This window comes from Argentina silus (assembly GCF_951799395.1).
Source record: "Argentina silus genome assembly, chromosome: 11".
In the NCBI taxonomy this organism is placed as follows: Eukaryota; Metazoa; Chordata; class Actinopteri; order Argentiniformes; family Argentinidae; genus Argentina; species Argentina silus.
The window spans coordinates 10,127,448-10,151,353 of record NC_139665.1 but is presented as its reverse complement, the minus strand read 5'-3'; the positions used below and the strand labels follow the sequence as shown (position 1 = coordinate 10,151,353).

Sequence of the window (23,906 nt, the reverse complement as noted above, 5' to 3'; positions counted from 1 at the left end):
CCATAATGACTTTACTCACAAAAAGGAGGTGACTGTAGAATAACAACGACATTGGATCCCAAGAATACAGTGAACACACATCAGCGGAGGCTGGTGGAGGAAGGAAAGGAATCAGAGGATGGGCTCATTCTAATGCATAGAATGGAATCAAGAATGGTATCAAACACGTCCTATATGATTATGTATCATATTTACCACATTGGCATATGTTACTGTATCACAACGCCCCCCATTCCAACCAATGGAATATGAAATGTTACGAAATACCCTGGGAATATGAAATGTTAAAACGCACAAAATGAATAAATGGAATAACGTATTATTCATTTATGAACCTATTCTACACTAGCCAATAGATGTGTCATACAGTTTTTATACAAGGCTCCCAGTCCTAATATACACAGGCCCTCCATAGACCTCAACTGGCCATGTCTAATGCATAAGCCAGTCTCTTATGTGGTGTAGCAGTGCAGAGCGTTACTCTCTGCAGAAAGAAGTAGTTCATTACTGGCCCACCGGGCGGGCTGCATTTTGATGGATTTCCCCAGGACTCTCCACACGCTGTCTACATCATGCAGGGTAATTGCTGTTAGTCTAAGTGCAGTCCCACTCCCTGCCCATCTCTTTATGGAGCTTTGTCCTTATGGAGGGAGGAGGGGGATAGTGTGTGTGCTCGCGAGTGTGTGTTAGAGAGAGAGAGAGAGAGAGAGAGAGAGATTGCTGCATGATAATGATGTATGAAACCTGAATCAGAGGTCATCTGTTTCAATAAAGCCTGGAGTCCCTCACCCTGACGAATCCAGATGAACCAATAAAGGACGGCCACTGTTTCGCTGGTTTCTCTCTCTTTTCACAGCCACACGGGCAAATAGAGGAAGATTACTAGATCAGAGAGAGAGAGAGAGAGAGAGAGTGAGAGAGTGCAAAAGAGAGGTGGGGGGGGGGGGGGGGGGGTGGAGAGACAGACTCCTGCGCCAGATTTCTTATTAGCCTGAAGTGAAATAGGATGTGGAATAGATTTGCCAGGAAGGACTGTCCAGAGATCCATTGAGGGCTGCATTAGCAGAGATGAGAGAGAAAAGGAGAGCGAGGGAACTCTATCTGCAGCTCATCACAGCTGTGAGCATCGAGGAGGACAGGAACCCAGTATGAGGCCTGGCACTGAAGACTTCAGGCTGCAGCACTTCCATACCCTGACAGGGATTAACCTCTATAGTGAGTTTATTAACTCGCTCATCCTTATGATACGCTTGATATTCACATCATTTTTTGAACAGATAAAAAGCCAGACAAAATATAGGTAGTAGAGTGCGTCAGTGGAGTGGTAGGACCAAACACACGTGTTTGATACCATTTCTCATTCCATTCCATGTATTACAATGAGCCTGTCCTCCAATGTCTCTTTGTACATGAATCCTGGTCCCTTTACATGAACCCAGTAAAAATAAACTACTTTATTTTTTATTTTTTTAAAAGCAGTCTTTATTCTCAGCATCGATTGTTGCTCACCAGATGAATAGCCAACCCAAATGAATAAACATTGGACCATCTCAGTGTGATATATAAATGGTCCCAGTGTAACGAGTTTAATTCAGATAACGTTGGTTCCAAAGAGCCGATTCGATCGTGTAGAAACATGCTTGGCCATCTACCGTCCCTATATCAGCATTAGTTACTGACTTGTCTTTAAACTGTGTCACATGAGGTAATGGTGTTGCCTGGCGCAGTGGATAGGCATTTAAAACAATTCAATGACCGCTCCGGGAGCAATTAAGGCCTGGGTCGGACTTGACTTATAGCTCACTGCAGTGGCATGACAAACATACGGACATGCACATTCATAGACACACACAAACACAGTCCTATTTCACCAGACCTATCTACTATAGCCATGCTATGGTTAAAATGTCACCCACCCCACACACACATTATATATGCAGTTTCAGGCATCTCAGTCAAGTATAAGCAACATCCAACTAGACACAAACAAGAACAGCAAGTCCACATTTGCTGGAGGCGTGCTTCGACATCACAACTAATGCCCCAGAGCCAGTTGACATATTTGTCACTCCCACATCTAAAACCAGAGCCAAGTGTCACTTCACTGAGCCATGACGTCATCGTTCCATTGATCCAGGAAACAACTAGGCCTGGGTTTTCAATAATTCACTGTCTGGGCCATGCCCAGAGTTTGAGTCTCTCTCCCTCTCTCTCCCTCCCTGTCCCCGTCCCCCTCCATTTGCCCATGTCTTCTCACCTCTGGGGTTGTCAAGATTCAGAGCACAAGCTGCAACTCTGACAGTACCTCACTCTCCAGCATTGGATCTTTTTTTTTAAGGTTGGTTTTGGAGTGTGGTAGTCCCACTCTTGTAGTTTTTCAGTTTTTATTGGATAGAGAAAGACAGGAAAGTAAGGAGGAGAGGGAATGTCAGCAGGGCAAGGGCCGGATTCGAACCCATGCCGACATGGGCACATGTCGCTATAGGCCGTAATATACACTTTATTAGGTACACCTGTTCAACTGCTCGTTAACGCAAATATCTAATGGTGTGGGGGATATTTTCTTGGCACACTTTGGGCCTCTTAGTACCAGTTGAGCATCGTTTAAACGCCACAGCCTACCTGAGTATTGTTGCTGACCATGTCCATCCTTTTATGACCACAGTGTACCCATCTTCTGATGGCTACTTCCAGCAGGATAACGCGCCATGTCACAAAGCTCACATCATCTCAAACTGGTTTCTTGAACATGACAATGAGTTCACTGTACTCCAATGGCCTCTACAGTCACCAGATCTCAATCCAATAGAGCACCTTTGGGATGTGGTGGAACGGGAGATTCGCATCATGGATGTGAAGCCGACAAATCTGCAGCAATGATGCTATCATGTCAATATGGACCAGAATCTCTGAGGAATGTTTCCAGCACCTTGTTGAATCTATGCCAGAGAATTAAGGCAGTTCTGAAGGCAAAAGGGGGTCCAACCCGGTGTCTAATAAAGTGGCCGGTGAGTGTATATCACTATAGGCTGTGGTGCTAGACCACTGGACCACCCCAGGCCACAGGACCACCCCAGGCCACAGGACCACCCCAGGCCACAGGCTGAGGTCTTTTACGAGTCTGCAGCACAGTGGGACAACATTTGGAGATGTGCTCACAGTGTCTTAATGGAGTTAGAGAGAGCGAGAATAGTTTATTAACTATTGATAGGTAGTACCAATGGCAGCAACACAGCTAAATTACAATTAACACAATTATCAAACAGTAACTTACTTAGAATAATGACAATGAATGTCTTTGGATTCTATTATCCCCCAGATACCCGACATCTGTACCTAAGTGACTGACAGCCTAATTATGACGACTCTCCCTCTCTCATCTCCTCTCAGACCGTCTCAAAAACAAGCTTACTAAGCAACCCCATCAAGCCGTCAGCCTGCAAAAAACAAGAACACGTTAAATACAAAGTGGCCATTTCTGGTCTCCTTCGGTAAGAGCCACTTGTCAGTCTTTGCTAATTGCACTGTGTATCAGCAGGAGCTGTCGAGTCAGATCCAAGATGGAGATGGGCAGACCTGTAGGGAGACTAATGTCTTCTGGTTTGTCTCCACGATTACTGCTTCTGCTCTGGATGCTGGTCCTAGATGGGGTATGTATGTATAAGAGGGCTGTGAGAGGAAGAAGGGGAATAAGAGGAAAGATGTGTGTAGCATCCTAGACCACCGACACAGGTACTGCTGGTGGGAATACATGCATTGTTTGTCGTCATGACGACACAAACACTCTGGTCTTTGATCAAACATTTGTAAGCTAACACGTCACATGGTTGGCAATAGTCGTCATTCATTGAATCCGTTGAGCAAACATGACTAGGGGCGCTTAGTGGCGTAGCACACTAATGCGCTTACCACGTAATCGCAAGGTTCCTGGTTCGATTCCGACCCTCCACCTATCTTGCATGTCATCCCTCCTCTCTCTCTCCCATCCTTCCTGTCAATCTCTACTGTCTCTATCCCAATAAAGCAGAAATGCCCTAAAAACATAGCCAAACATGACTGTTGCATCTAACATTACATGCCTTCCCTCTTTGACAATCCAATATTGGAAAATGTGTAACATCTCCTGTAGTCTTGTCAGGAGCTAAAACGAAATCTGAATAGCAATACGTATCAGTGGATGTTGCTGCAACCTCTGATCATTACTGGGAGGCTGCCATATCGATTTAGTCTTGTGGGCCAGTGGTCAACAGAACACTCGCACTGAACTGGTTTGTGTTCATCTATAGTTAAGTCAATAAATGATTAGGGAACAACGCATAAATCCTGGTATATGTAGTGCTATTACCCACTTTCAATCTAAACTATGAAAACAGAAGGCCATCAAAGTCAGGATTATAACTTTCTGTCAATATAATCGATGACTGCTTTGTTGCAATGAGCATTAGCAGAAGCATTTTGTAGAGGTTGAATATCGCTTTTTCTGTCCATAGAATTATTGACCATAATACTCTTCTTTCACAACTCCTTTTTTCACAAGCATTATAGGATAGGCCTACATGAATGATCATAATGACAATACAGACTAGGAGTTGGCCCATTCATTCTATTCAGATCATTCTGATCGTATCTTGGCAACAAGTCAACATGGCTGACATGTTTGCATACCCTGCCATACCTCTGGCCTCCTCATCCACCTCCTTCTCCTCCAGCATGAGATGACACCTCGCCACAGGGCTGAGTTAGAGAGAGGAATGACACCAGGAGAGACAGAAATAAAACACTCTTCTCTTTCAGGCCTGCTGCAGTGGCTGCATTCTGCTTACACGAGTGAAAATTAATTCTATGAGGTTGATGAGAGCGAGAGTAAAAAAAGTGAGGGAGAGACTGTGTGTGTGTGTGTGTGTGTGTGTGTGTGTGTGTGTGTGTGTGTGTGCGTGTGTGTGTGTTTGTGCCGTGCGTGCGTGGGTGGGTGTGAGCGTGTGAGAAGGAGTGCGTGGCTCTTTTGTGATTAATATCCTATCGTATAAAAATCTACAGTATGTGAGCTTGTTGAGAGTTGGAGGGAGATGAGAAAATGTTTGCTGAGAATCTTAGAATAGCTTTGAATGTTTGCTGAGGATCCCAGATGACAGTGAAACTATGGGCCTTATTGCAATCAGAACTGGCGTCTTTAAAATACTGCTAAATGGCGTTTAGTGAAGAGCACTGTTTTGTTTTGTTGTTATGTTTTGGTCCACACAAATGGCTTTTTAAAATCTGGAGTTGAGGTCGAACACGGCCCTTACGTACCCATGAAATGTTTTGTTTGTTTACAAGGATATGCATGTTTGCCATTATTAGAAAACGTAGCATATGTACGTTTTCAAATGTTTAGTGTGGCCACAAAGGGCATCAACGCACAAAACGACATGCTTCACCTCTAGAGACAAAACATTCTGCTGTCTCTATCCACAGTAAACACACTCCTATCTGCACAATTAAGCTCATGTTCTCAAATGTTTCTTTTCCCTGGAAACTTTCTGATACAGATTTTGATTGAATTACACCCTCGGTTCAGCTTGTTCCAATACTGACATCAAGATGTGTGTCTGTGTCTAAAAATAAACAAGTGAAGAGTGTGGCCACGTCTGAGAGTTAAGCTACAGTGCAGTATCTCTCACAACAAATAACACGTCGTAAATACTTGTAATGTTTATGGCTGTAAGGGATGTAACACAATGGAGACAATCAGGCTTCCCAGCTAGCAAGCATCTCATGGGCCATTGACAGCAGTTGAGTGACATGCCCATAATGGCTGTTTGACGGCTCACTGTAGCCAAACCAATATGATGTCACCTGACCACGGCTAACCTTATATTCTCATGCCGATGGAGAACCCGGGTGGCTAGCCAACTATGACTCATTAATGACATTATGACATTGTTATTACTGTGTATTGAGTACTTTTAACTGAGAGTTCAAATAAAGTGTTCTTTTCATTAAGATGTAAAAACTCCCCCCCGTTGTGCCTCCGATCCTGTTCTCTAGACTCTGCAAGCTTTGTGATATCAATGTAATCTAAGTATTGCTTAACTATCATCAAAGAGAACTTTGCGCTCGGCGTCCAAACTGCCAAAGGGGATAATCCTCTCTTTTAAGCTGCAGGATTCTTCAGCCATGTTGGAAACAAGGATACAATCATTGAGTGTTTGGAACTTAGAGGCAGGGGTGACATTGAAGACATAATGGGTCTGTGAATCATAAACTACATTTCATTCTTAGTAATCACATGTTCATGGATTCGTGTAGGTTATTGGTTTTTATGTATGTTACCTGCGTAAGTAATGGGACAGTGAAGCATTTTTTCTTCTTTCGGCTCTACACTCCAAAAGTTAGAATTTGAAATCAAACAATTACTATGGAGGTTAAAGTAGAGATTCTCAGCTTTTATTTCATGGTATTTGTGTACATATTGGTTTCACCAGTCAGAAATATCACCGCTTTTTATGCATAGTCCCCCTATTTCAGGGTACCCAAATAGTTTTCTCTATCCTATTGCTATATCCATACATAAGCCTTGTACACACCTACAGTACACGCACCACAAACACAGAAATACAAATTAAAGTGGTGAGCTATTCTTAAGAGAGCTGGCCTTGGAGCTCTAATGAATTGGTCTTTCAAGTGTGAGATGCTGTTAGGTTGTTATTCGTGACTGTCGCTCACAGCTCATGGCTGACACATCGAGACGAGACGAGACAAGACAAGAGGGAGGAGAGGAGAGAAAGACACGGATGAAGCCACAATGCCAACAGTCGGCAGGGGGTCTTTGAGTTGACTTCAGGGGAGGGGGGGGGGGGGGATTTTGGAGGCAGAGCTGAGTGTAAACAGTGTCTCCTAAAAACAACAACAACAGTTCCTTAATCAAGTCTCTGTATTAATATGCAAAGCCTCTCTTCTCGAGTTCTCTCCAAAAATCTTCGGGCGATTAAAATGAAAATACATTATATGCACCATTACGTTACCTAAATTACTTGTTTAAACACCAGCCAAGATTTTTTACAACATTATATGATTAGGCTTTATTAGTGTCATCGTGAAATATCGGATAAAGTCACTGAAGCTCAGAAGTCGGATTAATTATGTGAAACGGCACCTCAAACACTGTGTGGATATGAGGCTTACTTCTCTTTTGCTATTCTAACCCAAGGTTCTAATCCATCGATTGCCTGCCTTAATCCCAAACACTGGTTTGCACTACTAAACTGATAGGAGGGTAACCTAAGGGAGTAGAGGAGGCATGTGAATGTGTCTTACTGCCTAATGATAAATGGTTGAATTTGTAAAGTGCTTTTCCCTAGGTCCCAAAGACTGCTTAATGTTGTAACTTCCACCACAAATGTGTAGCACCCACCCATGTTATGATGAAAGGAAAGGAAAAGTGTAAGGCATATCTAAAGGTGCAATAGCCTACCTTCAAAAGTAAGGCGTCAGGAGTTTTCCTGACCATACAACCATACTAAGAAAAAGCCTAACCCTACGGTATGGCCTATGATGAGTGAGAAATCTTACCCTGAGAGGGCTGATGCAACAGGCCTTTGCTCCAATCAACCAATCATACACTTGATTGCAATCATCTACTGCAATTATAGTCTTCAATGAAGGCTTTGTTTATTGCCTACCCCTTACCTAAAACCAGGGCCCTAAGTTTTTCCTAGTCAGGTAAGATGATTCCATATGTATGTATTTCACAAGGATTGATATGTTACCATATCTATCATAAAGCAAAAGGAAGACCAAACTGTAAGAATATATATATAACGGTATCTTGTTTCTAGTCCCCAAGTCTGGGACTCTATTTCATGAGCGCTTCCTTGCCCGGATAACCATCGGCTCAGGCAGGAAGTAGTGCTCCATGGGGAAATACTCATATTGCATTTGTTGCTTCTAATCACAGGACATGATGTATGTATTTCTCAATGGAATGCAAAGCAATACAATCTAAGCCAGAAACATGACCCATAGTCAGGGTCGTTACAACTGGGGCTGGGGACTTCTGAGGCTTTGACTCTTGTCTATGGTGCATTAGAAATGGCACTTTCCTTGAGGACAGGACAAAGTGCATTAGTGCTGAACTGGAACAAAACCTGCACATCCTGTAGCCCCTTCAGGATCTTGATTGATGATCACTTATATACAATAGTATCTACAATTACTGTTAACAATCATTTAGTTCACAGACATTAAATCCATCCATTCAAATGAAATAGATTGTTGATGAAATGCATTTCAACTGTCAAAGTCTCCCCACCTTCCCTGTGGGAAACATGACTACAAGTAATAAAGCTTCCAAGGCGTGTGAAAACTTGGACAGATAAGGGTTTACCTACAGTAGTCTCCCCTGCCAAACTCATAAACCTACAGCTGGAGTAAGATCAAGGCTTACCTTGCCTCTTCTACGTCTCTTCAGCAGATAGTAAATATGGCGTGCGGTGAAAGCTCATCTCAGCCAAGGTCGTCAATCTCAATAACGAGGAGCCACAGAGTCTTCAGGGCTATGTCTCAAAGGTCTAAAGTGGCTCCCTCTCCTCGTTTCCTCCCCTTCATCTACACTTAAAGGGATGGTTCACTAATGTGACAGATACATTTGTTTTTAGACACTGTATATCTCCCATGTTGATGATAGACCCAGATTGTGTTTAAGTGCTTACCTGTTATTTAGTTATGTCCAGCAGTTGTGGTCACTCAACTTGGAGATAGATGGGAGTAAATAGCTTCTTGCTCCATTCGGCACCAAAATGTCCTTATAGAAATTCCAAAGCTACTACGACATGTCCTCTGAGGGCTGTAATAGAGCATTTTACCAAATAATTATTTAAAATCATGTTTAAATAAGATATGTTATTTATTTAGTATGGTGTTTCAAGGCGCCCAAAAAACCCAGTCAGAACACTACAAAAGCAAACAGTTATGTGCAACATCTATATTGCAATATATATGTAAATGCTTTTGGTGCTTATTGAAGCAAATAACTACTTGCCCCATTTACTTTATAAATACTAAAGATTGGGATATAAAAAAGAAAAAAGTCCCTGAGCTAATGTAAAGCTTTCTAATCAGGCACAACCTTGTAAGATGTATCTGGTAATTTGCACGGTGCTTGCTATGCTTTGCTGTTAGAATCTGTTCTGACAGGTTCAGTTGTGTTGGGCATAGTCAGGTCTTTTGTTTTATTGCAGTAATTGATAGGATTTTTAAATTCCACAGTTATAGTGAAATAGTGGAGTCAAGCAGACAAACCACATCATTGGGGGAAACCTATTCAAAGAGAATGCATTAGGCTTTGAGAGAGGCACTAACAGTCTTAAATTACCCCTACTTCATAATGTTTTCAATAGCAAACCAAACCATCATTCTCTGAATGGATGAACATATAAATAAAATGCAGATTAATCAAACAGTAAAGACTTCAAATGCTTTTGGATTTATTAAAACGTTCTTAGACAAGGGAAGGGGTTGCTGAGAACAAGTATAAATACTGAAGATGGGATACTGGTTTAATACTCACCCTCCTCATCTTCTCCACCACTGTCACCAGAATTTGCCCCCACCTCCTCAGTCCTTCTCCAGGGCGGCCATGTCTTCTCTGGCCTCAGAGAACTCTCCCTCCTCCATGCCCTCACCCACATACCAGTGTACGTAGGCCCTCTTGGCGTACATCAGGTCGAACTTGTGGTCCAGTCTTCCCCAAGCCTCTGCTATGGCGGTGGAGTTGCTCAACATGCACACAGCCGTCTGCACCTTGGCCAAGTCTCCCCCTGGCACCACCGTGGGCGGCTGGTAGTTGATGCCCACCTTGAACCCAGTGGGGCACCAGTCCACCAAATGGATGGAGCGGCGGTTCTTGATGGCAGCAATGGAGGCATTGACATCGTTGGTGACAACATCACCGCGGTAGAACAGGCGGCAGGCCATGTACTTGCCCCGCCTGGGATCGCACTTCACCATCTGATTGACTGGCTCAAAGCAGGTGTCCATTCCGGATCTCATCTAGATAAGCAATAACATTGAAATCCATGCAGAAATAAATCAAGGCAAGGCAAATAGTCATTGGAGTACCACACAAGAGAAATATGGCTTCACATGCCGCCAAATCGAATAGGATTAACTCATGTAATGCAGTCTCATTTCATAATGCTTTGAACCATTTAGGGCAGCAGACCACCAGTGTAGAGTGAGCTTGCACATCCTTACCAACAACTGTAGGCTCCAGATCAATGAAAGCAGCCCCGGGAACATACCTCCAGCCCGGGTCTCACTGAAGAAAGCTCCAAATGATGAGTCAGACAGGGCAACCGCACCAGAATGTCTGGAAACCATGCTCCAGGCAATACAACTCCCAGCATGTACTGGCCATCTGGACACCTGCTTGGCCAATGTGTATAGATATGCACTCCCTCTGTTAAAAAAAAACATTCATATTAGACTAACAGGTACAATAATTCTCATACTGTTCAGTACCAGCTACCATTTATACAAAGTATGTACTAACAGTGTTAAGTCAATGGCTCGCCATGCCAAAATGAATTAATTGAAGACAATACAAATACTGTGGTGTGCAAGCACAACTCCAGAGGTGCACCTTAGCCTACAGTACACAAAGATTCATCTGTTTTGTTTAAGACCTATGCTTACCATAGTTTATCAGTTGGGAATTAATGTTTTTCCCTGAAATGGAGTGGTTGGTAAACAAAACCAATATGTCAAGTCACAAATATGTCAAGTCACACAAGGTTGACACAAATTTGTGCTGTACATCAATTCAATTGTATTATTGATAGCAGCACAACCAAGTTTCGCCATCGACGACTACTGATGACGTATCAGGGTCTTGAAGAGTTATCACATGTCATAGGGGAAGATTTCATCCACTCCCCCTTGTATCTCTGTTCCGAGGGCCAACTCGAAAAGCGAGGGGCACTCGAAAAAGAGGGGTAGGGGTAAAAATAAGAAATGGGATTGGGCCTTAGAGCATGATCTCTGATATCCTGATGCAGAAGAGTTTTCAGGCATTCTGTTTATGAATCAAACCCACGCCCTCTTTACTACAGAAGTTTGAAGGTTGGTGTGCGGGCATCGATCGAATCCGCTAAATCTTTGATGAAAATTAATCATGAAGATTCAAGATTTCAAGATGTTTCTGAAAAGGCCAATATAACATAATTTTAAAGGTGTTTCATGATGACTTCCTGGGTTCAACTATTACATTTCACGCTCTTGTATTTGTTGTTCTAAATGTGATATCGATGACCTGCTACACCTTGTTAAAAGCATAACCCTTGTTAGATTAAGATTTTTAAATAAAAAGAAATGAAACAAACCCAATTAAAACAGCTGATTATCAAAAATGTAATCAGCTGTTTAGTTGTTTCATTCTCGTGCAAATGAGGGAGAGCAGACAGGGAGAAGGAAGCCCCGTCAAACTATTAAGATCCAGCCGTGGGGTTTGGCTCTACTCACGCACAAAGCAGACATGTACTGAAGCAGAGAGCTCTCGCTTCCAAGACTTCGCTTTCAATCTTGGAGGTGTATTTCATAAACCAGAGGTCTGGGCCTGGACCCAGGAAAAACTCTCCAAGATATTTGTGCCATGAATCCCATTCGAAACGAAGCAATCTCAGTAATAATCAGTAATTAAATTGGGATTAATAACAGAAACACAATTTAATCAGAACTTGGAGAGGCAGTCCACTTAGTCAGTGAGGTCTTTTATTTACTTGGAAATAGAATCCTTAGTCCCTAACTGACTTTTAGTATGAAACTTGGGTTTAAGCCCAAATATTTTAGATGCTAGAGGGGAGTTGGAACAAGGACCTTTGTGTGCAATGGGCTAGTCAGTCATCCAGGGGCGTCATGCACCCATTATTTTTGAGGGGGCACAAAGTACATGCGTAAGGATGGGAAGAGGTCCGGAGGAGGGCAGTTGGGAAATTTGAGACAGCTATTCCTGCAATCTAGAGCCATAATCATTATACCTAATTCTATGTCAAAAATAGCTAGCTGGCTATAGCCAACTTCGTGAAAGTGCTAGGTGGCTAGTATTACAGAGAAACAAGGAAACACTGTTTTATTTATTCATTATCAAGAGGGATAGCTACACTAGACTATGTAGCTTGATCAAATTAATTTACAAACCTCTACAGTCATCCTCTACAGTAGTTGGTCAACATCATGACAGAGGAAATAGGCAAGAGAACAAAAGACATGTAAAGAATAAAGGAGCTGATTTCATCATTCAGTTGAATTTCAGTATGTGTCCATAGAAGGTCTACCAATCCTTTTTATTTCACTAATAGATTCCCTATTCATCTTTCTGGCAGGGGGCATTAGGTGCTACAGCATGGGTCCTCCGTGGCTCAGTTGGTAGAGCATAGCGTTACCATATATACTGAGAAGTGTGTGCACTCACTGCAATGTAAGTCGCTTTGGATAAAAGCCTCAGCTAAATGCCATGTATGTGTGATCCCCAGCCATGTTAACTGTATGCACAGTCATTGTGGGGGAAACACTACCATGCATGCAAGCACTGTAACCACACAGTATAGGGTGTCAGTCACCATGCTCCAAGCCTCAGCCATCCACACTCTTAACTAATCACAGATACATGCCACATGAGCTTCATATCAAGTTCCCATTATACCCTCTTCCCAGCAATGACGTACATTGTGTGGATACACTGGAGTACAACTGTCTGCTTTGGTTTCTCTCAAATACTCTGGAGACTAAAACTCCCAGATCATGTGAGATGGTAAGCAGTGTGTTTTGGTAATACACATGGATACATTGGTATGAGTATTTATTTTGTCTGCAAATTAAGATCTGAAAAACTGTTAATATCAAGAGATTGAACTATTAAGAATTTAATTTTGAATTATTAATACTCGTAATAGCCCCCACCTCTCAGGGGACCTGCTGTGCATGAATATTATTGATATATGAATACAGATATCGCTCATTAGCATTTTCCTATATTTATATTCTGCATGTATAACAGACAGGGTCATTTTATCCGCTCGAACACTTTCACGTCTCTCTCTCTCTCTCTCGTTATTTCTGCCTCTCCCCCGTGATCACTGAGACCATACCATCACCAGGTGAAAATGAAAGAGCTGTATATTGCAGAATAAACATTTTGGCATGTTCTGTAACCAGATTCATCTATCAAACTAAGCTTGCATACTTTGCCATACATTTTGTGACTAAGTGTATTGCCTACATCACCTGAGGGTCAGTTTGATTTAATGTTGTTGATCTGGTGAAGAACAATGTTGGGAGCCCTATTCAAATGGCATCTGATACAGTACTGCTCCCTGCTGGCATGTAAAAACATTACACTGGCTGTGTAAAATGACATTTTGAGGAAGGTATCATGAATGAACTGTCGTTGAAAGAAGGGGATACACACCCTTATACACATCATCTTTATGTCATTTTATTTTGCTACTGTAAAATAAATATATATCTACATACATTAAATATGTTAACATACAAAACACTAGGCAAACATGACCATTTACAATAAGCATTTGCAATTAAACAGTAGCTAAAATGCCTAGTCCAAAAAGGCCATTATCAAACTATCAAGCCATATCTCATTTGACAGTTAGAAAATATCACAATCTTTCTATCCCTCATAGCATTCATGATTGTCGTACAAAATTCTGGTGACTTACAATGTAGTAATGTCTATCTATTGTAATGATCAACAAAAATCTATTTTTCCACAAAGTTCAGTTAAAAAACATAAATAGCATTTGATAATGCATCAGAGAGACAGGCTGAACAGTGGATGTTCTGACAGTTAATACAAAGAAAGTTATTGTAAACGTCTATGCCTTTGATGACTAGCTAATTAAGTCAATGGATCGTGATTTGCTCATTATCCAATCTGCAAAACCAGTAGGCCTATAACATATAGGCTAGAGCAATACGGCAATAGATCACAATTTAGCAAAAAGCACCTCATAAAGAGCTAAAACAAAAAGCTAATGCTTCATAGCCTTCCGCTTACGATCTTATAAAGCAACACAAATGATATTCAGTGGCTTCTGACTGAGTTCTACATTAAAATGTTGTAGAATGGGTAGTGAGTTCTAATCTAGCTAGTCCACCTCCAGCTGCGACTTGCTTTTTTTGACTTTGTTTTTTTTGTGTGCCTCAGAGTCCTCTGGGTGGGGGGATCCAGGGGGCTCGTTGGGCTGGGTGGCGTCCATCTCCACATCATCTTGCTCTGGCTCCAGGGGCAGGGAGGGGGGCTTGAGCTGGCCTGGAGGGGAGCACAGCAGTATAAGAACCACCACACCCACCTGACCATATGAGGACATGCACCTATCAATGTTAGCTATGAAAAATATCATCCATCATCCTCATCCTCAAACAATTACTAAAATCTCGTCGGAACTAAATGCAAACGTTATACCCGCAACGGAGCAGACTCAAAACTAATTTTCTGAAATCTGCATTTATCAAAGTAGCTCGACATGGCTAGCAAGATGAACTGCTCAGATGCAGCTAATTTGACCAGCTGATTCTTTACAGCTGTTGCTGAAGGACGATTAGAAGTAACTTTTCTGCCAGACCCTTTGAGTGTCAAATTTAATTGTCGTAATCATAACTGACAAGTCATTATTATGTGTTAACCATGGAATAACACAGCTCTATGAGAGAGTTCCAGTACAATATCCTGGATCTTAATCTGACCCTGGCCTGGGGTGTAGAGTAGGCCTACCTGTAGGGAGCTGGATACTCTTGCTATAGCTAGTGGCAGAGGACATGGCCTGGCCCAGAGCCTGGTTGGTGCCCAGTGGCTGCTGAGAGCTAGACGTCTTGCTGGATCCGGAGGAGCCCTGTTTGGACTTGGGGTCCTTGGCTGGTTTGGTCCACACCAGGTTCTCCCCCACCTGCAGAGCGGCAGCCATCTTCTGGGCCATGTCCATCAGCTGAGGAAACAAAACGGTGATGTAGGGAATTGGAATGGAGACACTGACAAAATTAAGCCATTTCACCTTTTTGGGAACCTGGTACTGTACAATGTACTGATTATAACTGGTAGGGAACTGCAACACAATTGTAAATGCAATATACCTTTTAAAACATGTGTCCCAAATCAGGATTTTGACCCAAAAATGATTTGAGATAAGGGTACAAAGCCAGTGTGTGCACCAGTATCTCTACCAGGTTGGTGAAGATGGACATCGGAGGACGAGCTCATTGTAAGGTATCAAAACACACGTCTCCCCTGCTCTCTACTCTACCTCAGGGTCAAACTCAGTGTTGCTGTTGCTGTCCTTCAGCAGGTTGACCTTCCTCTCCATCTCCTGGTACTGCTTCAGCGCTCCATTCTTATCCCCTTGGTTGTACAGCAGGATGGCAAAGTTCAGGTTGACTAGAGGGTTGGACCTGGGACAGAGAAACAAGGGCCTTGTTTTGAAGGAAGGAATTGAAGGAATTGTCTTCCTTCAGTGATTGACTAAGTGCATACTGTTCAAACTGAGTTGATTTGGGGTGGGGGGGGGGGTGGGGGTTGAACTCACTCATCCAATGTCACAGCTTGTTCATAGGATCTCATGGCATTGTCCACGTCATCCAGATTGGTCAGGGCCACTGGTAGAAATGAGAGATGATTTCAGCTCAGTGTGTAATTAGTGATGACCACTCAGGGCCCTTTTCTGTGGTTATTAACACCTCAGTACATATCTGCCAGTAGCATAAGACTGGGCTGCAGGATAGTAACAGTTCAGACGATATACACTGTATAACTAGTGTATAATCATATCTATTATCTATAATATCTGTGTGTGTGTGTGTGTGTGTGTGTATATATATACACCTGCCAGCAGCATATAGAGCTCCCCCAGGCGGGGATGCAGGTTGGTAGCAGCGCTGAGAAAGTGGAAGGCAGAGGCATACTGCTGCATGGTCAGATGCACCAGGCCCAGGTTGTACAGGACCTTCCAGTCAAATGGAGACAGGTAGTGGGCTCGCTTCAAACAGCTGATGGCCTGTCACAGACACACGTACGTACGCGCACACACACACACACACACACACACACACACACACACACACACACACACACACACACACACACACACACACACACACACACACACACACACACAGAGGGAGAGAGAGAGAGAGTAGTTACAAATAAAGAAAAGAGGGACAGGACAATCGTCATATTTTACAGTATTGCAGTACAGTCAACTCCTGATAAACCCAGTCAATGGCTTGGCACTGTGTTGACTGAAGGCAATCACTATATCCAAGCATGCACTATATCCAATAAAAGAGAATGTATGTGAATTGAGACTACATGTATGCACTTCAACAACGGATTATGTACTTCTCCGACGTGCACTTATAAGGCAAAGCAAGCACCTGATTGAACAAACACGGTCCTAGCAGTGTTTTGATGTCCCCTGCCTGTGAAACATGACTCCACGAGATACAGCATGAGCAGCACGACTTACTGCTACGTATTTCTTCTTGCCGAAGAAGCACATGCCAATGTTGTTCCAGAGGGGGGGGCTCTCAGGGACGTTGTAGGCTGCCACGCGGTACTTGTTCATGGCCACGTCAAAGTCCCCATGGGTCTGCATCATACTGCCTGCCGCCAGGATGGCCTGCCAGGAACACACACAATACATCAGCATCAGAACAAGATGCATAGATTTCTTGAGAATGAACAAGAGGAGGACATAAGCCAACACACAAGAGGGTTGCACACACAAGTCACAGGTCAAATGTGTTTGGCTTTACTAGTTTATAGATTGACACAGCAAACCCCCTGGGAACAGATGTGGTGGTGTATGAAGTGTTAACGAAAGTGAAAGGAGTCAATGAAACTGTGGCCACTTACCGTATAATTATTTGGGTCATATGTAAGTGCATTCCCAAGATGCTCAAATGCTTTTTGGTATTTCCCAAGCTGTGGAATGATAACAATATAAGACAATACAAAATAAGCAAAGGAATCAACTATTTTTTAATGATCACTCTACACATACACTACACATTTCCACACAGCTCGCTATTTCACTAAAAACAACAATACATGAAAACCAATGACAATACTCTTATACTTGTATAAAGGCAAGTATTATTGACCTACCTGCAGATACAGAAGCCCCAGAGTGGTCAGCAACTCTGTATTCTCTGGAGAGTACCTACACAGAAAACACCTCACATGAAAAATGTGACCTTGTCTTTGCATATAATTAAACATAATGTCTGCACTTAGTCTCTGCAAATACAACCAGAATCTAAGAATTTGCTGATTATTTAATAGGTTCGATTTAGTATAATTGCAGTAATAATTATGACTGGGAGTGAGGGGGGGGTGGCTCTGGTTTAAAGAAAAGACTGTGAGGAGAAAGAGAGAGAGAGAGAGAGAGAGAGAGAGAGAGAGAGAGAGAGAGAGAGAGAGAGAGGTTATATTAAGGCTCACAGTGGTTTGTCTCATTAAAAGCAGTCCAAGTGCTGGAGGAACACTTGATGAATTAATTTACCCCAATAGGAGGCAGCAATAATGAGCACCGTGAAGGAGACCATATAGACTGACTGTCATTAACGTATTTACTCCACTGGCCTGATATATTCAGGTTTAGTATACGACTATAATGAAAACAATGGATTTTTACACTGTATTGAACAAGGCCATGGGTGGCAAGGAATTCACAATGATGACAGTTATAATGTATGACAGTTATCTTGTATGCCTGGTGCTGTTGTTCTCCAGAGGAAAATAATTGAAATGATGGAAGGATAGCGTGATTAAGACTAGGGAGAGAAGAATAGAGAGTATGACTTCTGTGTCTTAATTGGTTTCCAGCCATCTTTAAAAGGAATTTTTTATTTAACTTGAAACAAACATCATGATTAATGGTTTTGCAGGGGGAAAATTGCCATTCTGTTGCGCAATTATTACTATGAAAAGGTGGCCTTAAGCTATCTTTCCATGCAAAATATTATTCTGTGCCGCTAAAAATCCTTCCTAAAAAGCACCTCTGAACCACCCCAAGCCCTTGTACCAGAGACGCCTCTGTAGATAGATAGATTATTGATCCCCGAGGGGAAATTAAGACGTTACAGCAGCTCCCTTCACAAACAACAGCAACAAAATAAAGTGACAATAGGATAATAGAATAAAACAGACATCTGAAACATTATATACAGTAAGAACTGTCCAGTTATGATTTAACATCCCCCAGCCTGACACTGATCACCCCAATCGAGCTAGCCGGAGGAGGAGTTGTACAGTCTTATTACGGCAGGCAGAAAAGATCTCCTATAGCGCTCATTAGTGCAACTTGGTTGTAATAGTCTGTTGCTAAAGGAGCTTCTCTGCTCTGCCACAGTGTTATGTAGGGGATGGGAGGGATTGTCCATGATGGTCAGGAGTTTGGTCCTCATCCTCCTATTGGCCACCTCCTCCACAGTGTCCAGGGTGACACAGAGGACAGAACCAGCTTTCCTAATAAGCTTGTTCAGCCTCTTGGTGTCACCTTCCTTGATGCTGCCCCCCCCAGCATACCACCGCGTACAGCACTGCACTGGCCACCGCAGAGTCCTGCACACGCCAAGGGACCTGAGCCTCCTCAGGAAATAAAGCTGGCTCTGACCCCTCTTGTACAGGACATCTGTGTAACCAGTCCAGTCCAGTTTATTGTCCAGGTGCACCCCCAGGTACTTGTAGCTCTGGACCATCTCCACTTCCTCTCCCTGGATGGAAACAGGAGACAGGGTGACCCTAATCCTCCTAAAGTCCACCACCATCTCCTTTGTCTTGCTGATATTGAATAGCAGGTGGTTCTGCTCACACCACTCAACAAAACTGTCCACCAGTCCTCTATGCTCGGTCTCCCGGAGAAGTCCTCTATACTCTTCGTCCGAGAACTTCTGCAGATGGCAAGCATCTGTGTGGTGCCTGAAATCCGAGGTATAGAGGGTGAAGAGGAAGGGAGCCAGAACTGTCCCTTGGGGGGCGCCAGTGCTGCTCACCACCCAGTCCGACACACATCCCTGCAGGTACACACATCCCCTCCTGGTAGGTACGGTGTTCTCCACACAGAAGTTAATGTAGTCCGAGATGCAATGTGAAAGACCATCAATGTCCTCCCCATGTGACTCACAGAGAACTTCCCAGTCCGTTGTCATAAAATAGTTCTGCAGAGCCTCATCAGCCTCCTGTGTCCATCTCCTCACAGTCCTAGTGGTCACAGAGTGCTGTTGGACTAGAGGCTCATACATGGGCTTGAGGTGGACTAGGTTGTGGTTCAATCTGCCCGATCTGGGGGGAGTGCTGTAGAGATGTAGGCGTCCTTCACATTAGCATATAACAGGTCCAGTGTTTTGTTCTCCCTAGTGGGGCACTTCACAAACTGGGAGAACGTTGCCAGTGTCTTTGTCAGTGTGACATGGTTAAAATCCCCAGAGATTGCAATGAATGCACTGGGGTGCTGGGTCTGTAGTCTCTCTGGGGTGCTGGGTCTGTAGTCTCACTGGGGTGCTGGGTCTGTAGTCTCACTGGGGTGCTGGGTCTGTAGTCTCGCGATAACAGCGTGCATAGTCTCACACACTGCCTCCACGTTAGCAGAGGGGGGGATATATGCGACCACAACATTAACATGTGAGAACTCACATGGCAAATAATATGGGGCGAAGTCCTACGGCCAAAGTTCAATGTCCGGGCTACAGACGCTTTCCTTCATGTGAATATGGCCAGGATTGCACCATCTGTTGTTGACAAGTACCACAACTCCTCCGCCTCGCTTTTTGCCGCACTGACGGTGAATCCTGTCCGCTCGCACTGTCTGAAAGCCCTCGATGGTGTTGTTTGCGCCGGGAATAACCTCCTGCAGCCATGTCTCCGTAAAACACATAAGACTGCATTCACGGTATTTCCTCTGTCCTCTCGCCAGTGCTGTAAGCTCCTCCATTTTGTTGCCCAGAGATCTCACGTTGCCCATGATGACAGAAGGAAGATATGGTTTATATCTCCTTTTCTTCACCTCTGCTTCCCCCCCGCTCTGCTTCCCCCCCGCTCTGCTTCCCTGATGCCGTCTCCTTATTTCCTCTGGTACAGTGGAAACAACCATTGCCGGCTGGGCCAACGCGATCAGCTGTTCTCGGAAGTAAACGATATCAGTTTCGCAGCACGCAAATCCACCAGGAATAAAAACAATCCCCATGAGTAGTAACACGGTGAAAAAGTAAATAAAAAGTTTAGTGTCCATGGTTATTTTGGTTAAATTTTGATGTCTGACTTAACAAACAGTGCAAAAACTACTATAAACTACTATAAATAACTAAAAAAGACGGAGCTGCTAAAACAGGCAGCCAGCTCTACCGGTGCCTAGTATGAACAGCACTATTTTGTCAGTGGAAATTAAAGACGCTACAGTGCAGCCTTAAATACCACCATTGTGCGCAGACTAGTTGATGTTCTGTCAGCTAGGTGGTGTGCGTAGATGTGCTTCATCCCAACTAGCTAGTCAGAAACGGCGAATGTCAGGGGAAATATTACTCCAGACATCTCTCCTATGCCTCTATTGAAATCTTCTACAAGTTATCAAAATTAGATTATTTATTTTTTAGCGTTTGAAGAACAAGTGCAATCCCAACGATCAGTGTGTGTGCGAGAGATACATTCTTTCTTTCTGTTACTTTTTGTGTGGAAAGAGGTGAAATAAAATGTCAGTGTAAATGAATATTTAAATAATTACAGCAGCACTGGCTTTTTATGGCGGATCAGCAGTGTTTAGACATGTTACTTTATCATTATTTCTAAAGAATAAGAATAAAGAATAATTCTTTATCATTAAAGAATAATGCCCTGATGAAGACTTCTAGTGCCAAATGCATTGGCTTGTAAAAAGAAAGAAACATCTATAAAGTTTCCATTGTGTTATTGGTTTTTAATTTAAAAAAAAGACATACTTTCGATTGAATGTCTTCTTCAAAGAGTGACTGAAAACCTTTTGGACAAATTTAATTACAGTAGCTGTTCTGTAAATGTCATCCATCTACAGAAACGCTCCCTCAGTATACCATTAAAACGGTCTCTAGGCCTGGCTACATCCCAACATGTACTCACTCTACTGACATCTTGTACACTTCAATGGCCTTATCGGTCTCTCCGGCCAACAAGTGGACCTTTCCCAGCATCATGAAGGTCCTGTCATGTTTGTTCAACTGTAGGGCCAGATTCAACTGCTCCTCCGCCTGGGAGGGGAACAGGGGTTATTCACTATCTATTCACTGTGGAAGGCCAGTAGGTTCTGCCTGTCGAGCTACATCACAACAGGCAAGTTAGTACTGGTTTGGTGCCCCTGTGTATCAACAACCAGCTCATACTCACATGTTTGAAGTCTTTTAGAAAGGAGTAGCACACACCCAGATTATGGCAGATCTCCTGGTGAAAGAAATATAGTTAATTACATGGCGCCTCAAAGACCACATACTATCCACAGCTGTGCAGTAACTGTTCATGAACTAATATCAATATCTTTCTCCATTCTTAAAACGTGTGACAGACGATTGGTTTTTGATAATGCTGGTTGGACGAAGGTGAAACACACTCTGAATCTTAATGTATACATAATAGGTAAAATCAACAAGATTCAGGGGAAGGTAAGGCCACAATGCTGAACAAACAAACATGATATGTCTCTCTTACCCAGTCCTTCTGATTGAGTCTCCCAGCTTCAGTATACACCTCAATGGCTGCCTTGTGCTTACCCAACAGAAAACTACAAAAAGAGATGATAAACACACCATTAAGAAGATCTTAAGAAGATCAAAGAGGCTGCCATAAATTCACCTAAAAGGGTGCTAAACAGCTATGATGGGTTGTCTGAGTTACTGCACATTTTGAAACTCTGAATATGTTTATCCACAACTTAAAAGTGCTTTGTGACCTACTGCAGTGAAAGGCTGTAGAGAGCATTGTTATTGTACCCAGGGCTGCTGGCTACTCACAGTGATCGGGCAACTTGTTTGAGGTTGTCAGGGCTGGTTGGGTTGAGGATGGCACAGCTTTGGAACAGCTCCAGAGACTGCTGGATCTTCCCCTCCAGACGCAAGATTAGCGCTGGAGAAAGAAAAGAGGCTTTCTCATATCCATGAATAGGAGTTTAACAAACATTAAAAATCAAACACGCAGTGGGGGGTAGGAGAGCACATTTGGGAGAATTATCCATCTGAAGCTCAGTATTACTCGGAGTGGAGCAGAGCTCTCTATTGTAACTGCAACAAGCTGTTTCAACATGGTGGAGGGATGAGGAGGGATGTTGAGTATAATACTGCATGCCTTACCTTGTACATAGATGGCATATTCACACATTCCCTGAGTCTCCTGGAGCTGGTCTTTGATGATTGCCTGGTCAACACAAAACCACTAACATGATCTCTACTCCTACAGCAGATCACAAGAATATTGCATGAGCTAGCCTACAGCATATAGTCAGAATGTTGCTTCATCGTTGATGAACTTCGCCAATTAAACATGACCTAGTTATCCAACTCCATTTTAGTTTAATTTCCTACCTCACCCACCAAAGGGTCTGAGAACAACGGGTCTATGCATGCAGCATAAAGCAGAACGGTATGCCCTAGTCTAGCATTGTCAAATGAACAGTTTGAAACAGATGATGTCAGACCCCCCACAGCAGGTCCCCTGAAGCAGAATACAGTCAGGTAGCATAGGCTTCATCAGACTTAGTGAGGGGGAGGGACCCCTTACTGCCAAGCATTCATAATCTAGCCTACATACTGTCTGTCTGGCAGAAAGGTCAGTCTGACAGAGAACACACAACCAGAGAATGTCTGCATTCCAACTCTCTACCCTTTTCCTTAATGAGTGTGGGCTTGTGGACTCTCTTACTCCATATGGATTTAAAAGCATAGGAACGGTGTAAAAAAAATAGAGTGGAAACTCTCTGAGGCCCATGCTATCACCAATCTTATATTTTTTAATCGATGTCGGGGAGAACACAAGGCAAGCACACTTTGGGAATGGAAAGGGTATGGAATTGGGACACAGTAATTGACTGTCAACCAGGACTAGATCACTGGGAGAGGTGTCCTACCTTACAGGTGTCATAGTCTTTGCGGATGTAGTGCAGGTGGATCAGCCAGTTCCTCCTTTCCAGAATGGGAAGTTCTGGGGCTGAGAAGGAGAAAGAGCAAACTTAGTTGACATTCAGAAATCAGCACTTTGGCCCAATCCAAAACAGAGCTTGGCCCCTTTCCCTATTTGACTCCTAAAATCACAGTGTGGTCAAATGACAGATGTACAGTAGCATTTTATCAACTACAACATGCCAACCCATACACTCATTAGACACAATACATTATCAGCTAGTTAGATAAAAGCTCACTGTTGGTTGAGTGTTGGCTAGGCTCATTGTTACAGACAGTGAGTATTCTTTTTTTTTGTGCCTGCAAGTTACAGTAAGATATTCTGCTTGTTGCCCAGGCAACTATGTCTCTCACCAGCACAGTGTGACAGCGCAGAGAAGGCATATATTGCAGACAGTCAGAACAAAGGGAACATGCAAACCAACGCAAAGATTGCTTTGGTAAGGTGAGGTAGCCATACTTACACTGATACACTGATCTTTCTTCAAGCATAATACAATATTGCATTCAAGACAGGTGACCATTGTAATTCCAAATAGAGCAACCTTCAGTAATCCGGTTATCCTGTGAGGCAGAAAGAGAACACTAGTGGCCAAATGAAATGAAGCTGAAACTAGACTTAGTGTCTGGTGCTGATATTGGGGGGTTGATGTACTGCTTGTGGGAATACTGTGATTTACAGTAAAGCTCCCCTCTGGTTTTATCTCCAAGTCCTTAAGTCGGAG

At 43.2% G+C, this 23,906-nt stretch overlaps 2 protein-coding genes across 2 annotated transcripts; both read right to left on the bottom strand.

Moving 5' to 3' along the window:
• Positions 1 to 9,594: 9,594 nt before the first annotated feature.
• Positions 9,595 to 10,017, bottom strand: LOC310812166 (tubulin alpha chain-like; the record flags this gene model as incomplete). The annotated part of the gene is made up of 1 exon (XM_083680585.1): positions 9,595 to 10,017. One exon carries the CDS (start codon positions 10,015 to 10,017, stop codon positions 9,595 to 9,597), a length of 423 nt encoding a protein of 140 aa, XP_083536711.1.
• A 3,454-nt stretch (positions 10,018 to 13,471) lies between these two features.
• bbs4 (Bardet-Biedl syndrome 4) lies at positions 13,472 to 23,200 on the bottom strand. Its single transcript, XM_083680339.1, has 14 exons — positions 23,130 to 23,200; positions 22,357 to 22,420; positions 22,021 to 22,132; positions 21,719 to 21,791; positions 21,401 to 21,454; positions 21,137 to 21,264; positions 17,153 to 17,207; positions 16,901 to 16,969; positions 16,512 to 16,664; positions 15,869 to 16,040; positions 15,573 to 15,642; positions 15,294 to 15,438; positions 14,768 to 14,978; positions 13,472 to 14,305 (listed from the first exon to the last, which is right to left on the bottom strand). Exons 2-14 carry the CDS (start codon positions 22,382 to 22,384, stop codon positions 14,142 to 14,144), a joined length of 1,434 nt encoding a protein of 477 aa, XP_083536465.1. The 5' UTR covers positions 22,385 to 22,420; positions 23,130 to 23,200; the 3' UTR covers positions 13,472 to 14,141.
• Positions 23,201 to 23,906: the final 706 nt, after the last annotated feature.

Coding starts and splice junctions, on each gene's coding strand:
- bbs4 (XM_083680339.1), bottom strand. CDS start 22,384: ATGTGTGAATATGCCATCTATGTACAAG. Junction 22,133..22,356: donor ATATGCCATCTATGTACAAG/GTAAGGCATGCA, acceptor TTCTTTCTCCAG/CGCTAATCTTGCGTCTGGAG. Junction 16,041..16,511: donor GCAAGAAGAAATACGTAGCA/GTAAGTCGTGCT, acceptor TGTCTGTGACAG/GCCATCAGCTGTTTGAAGCG.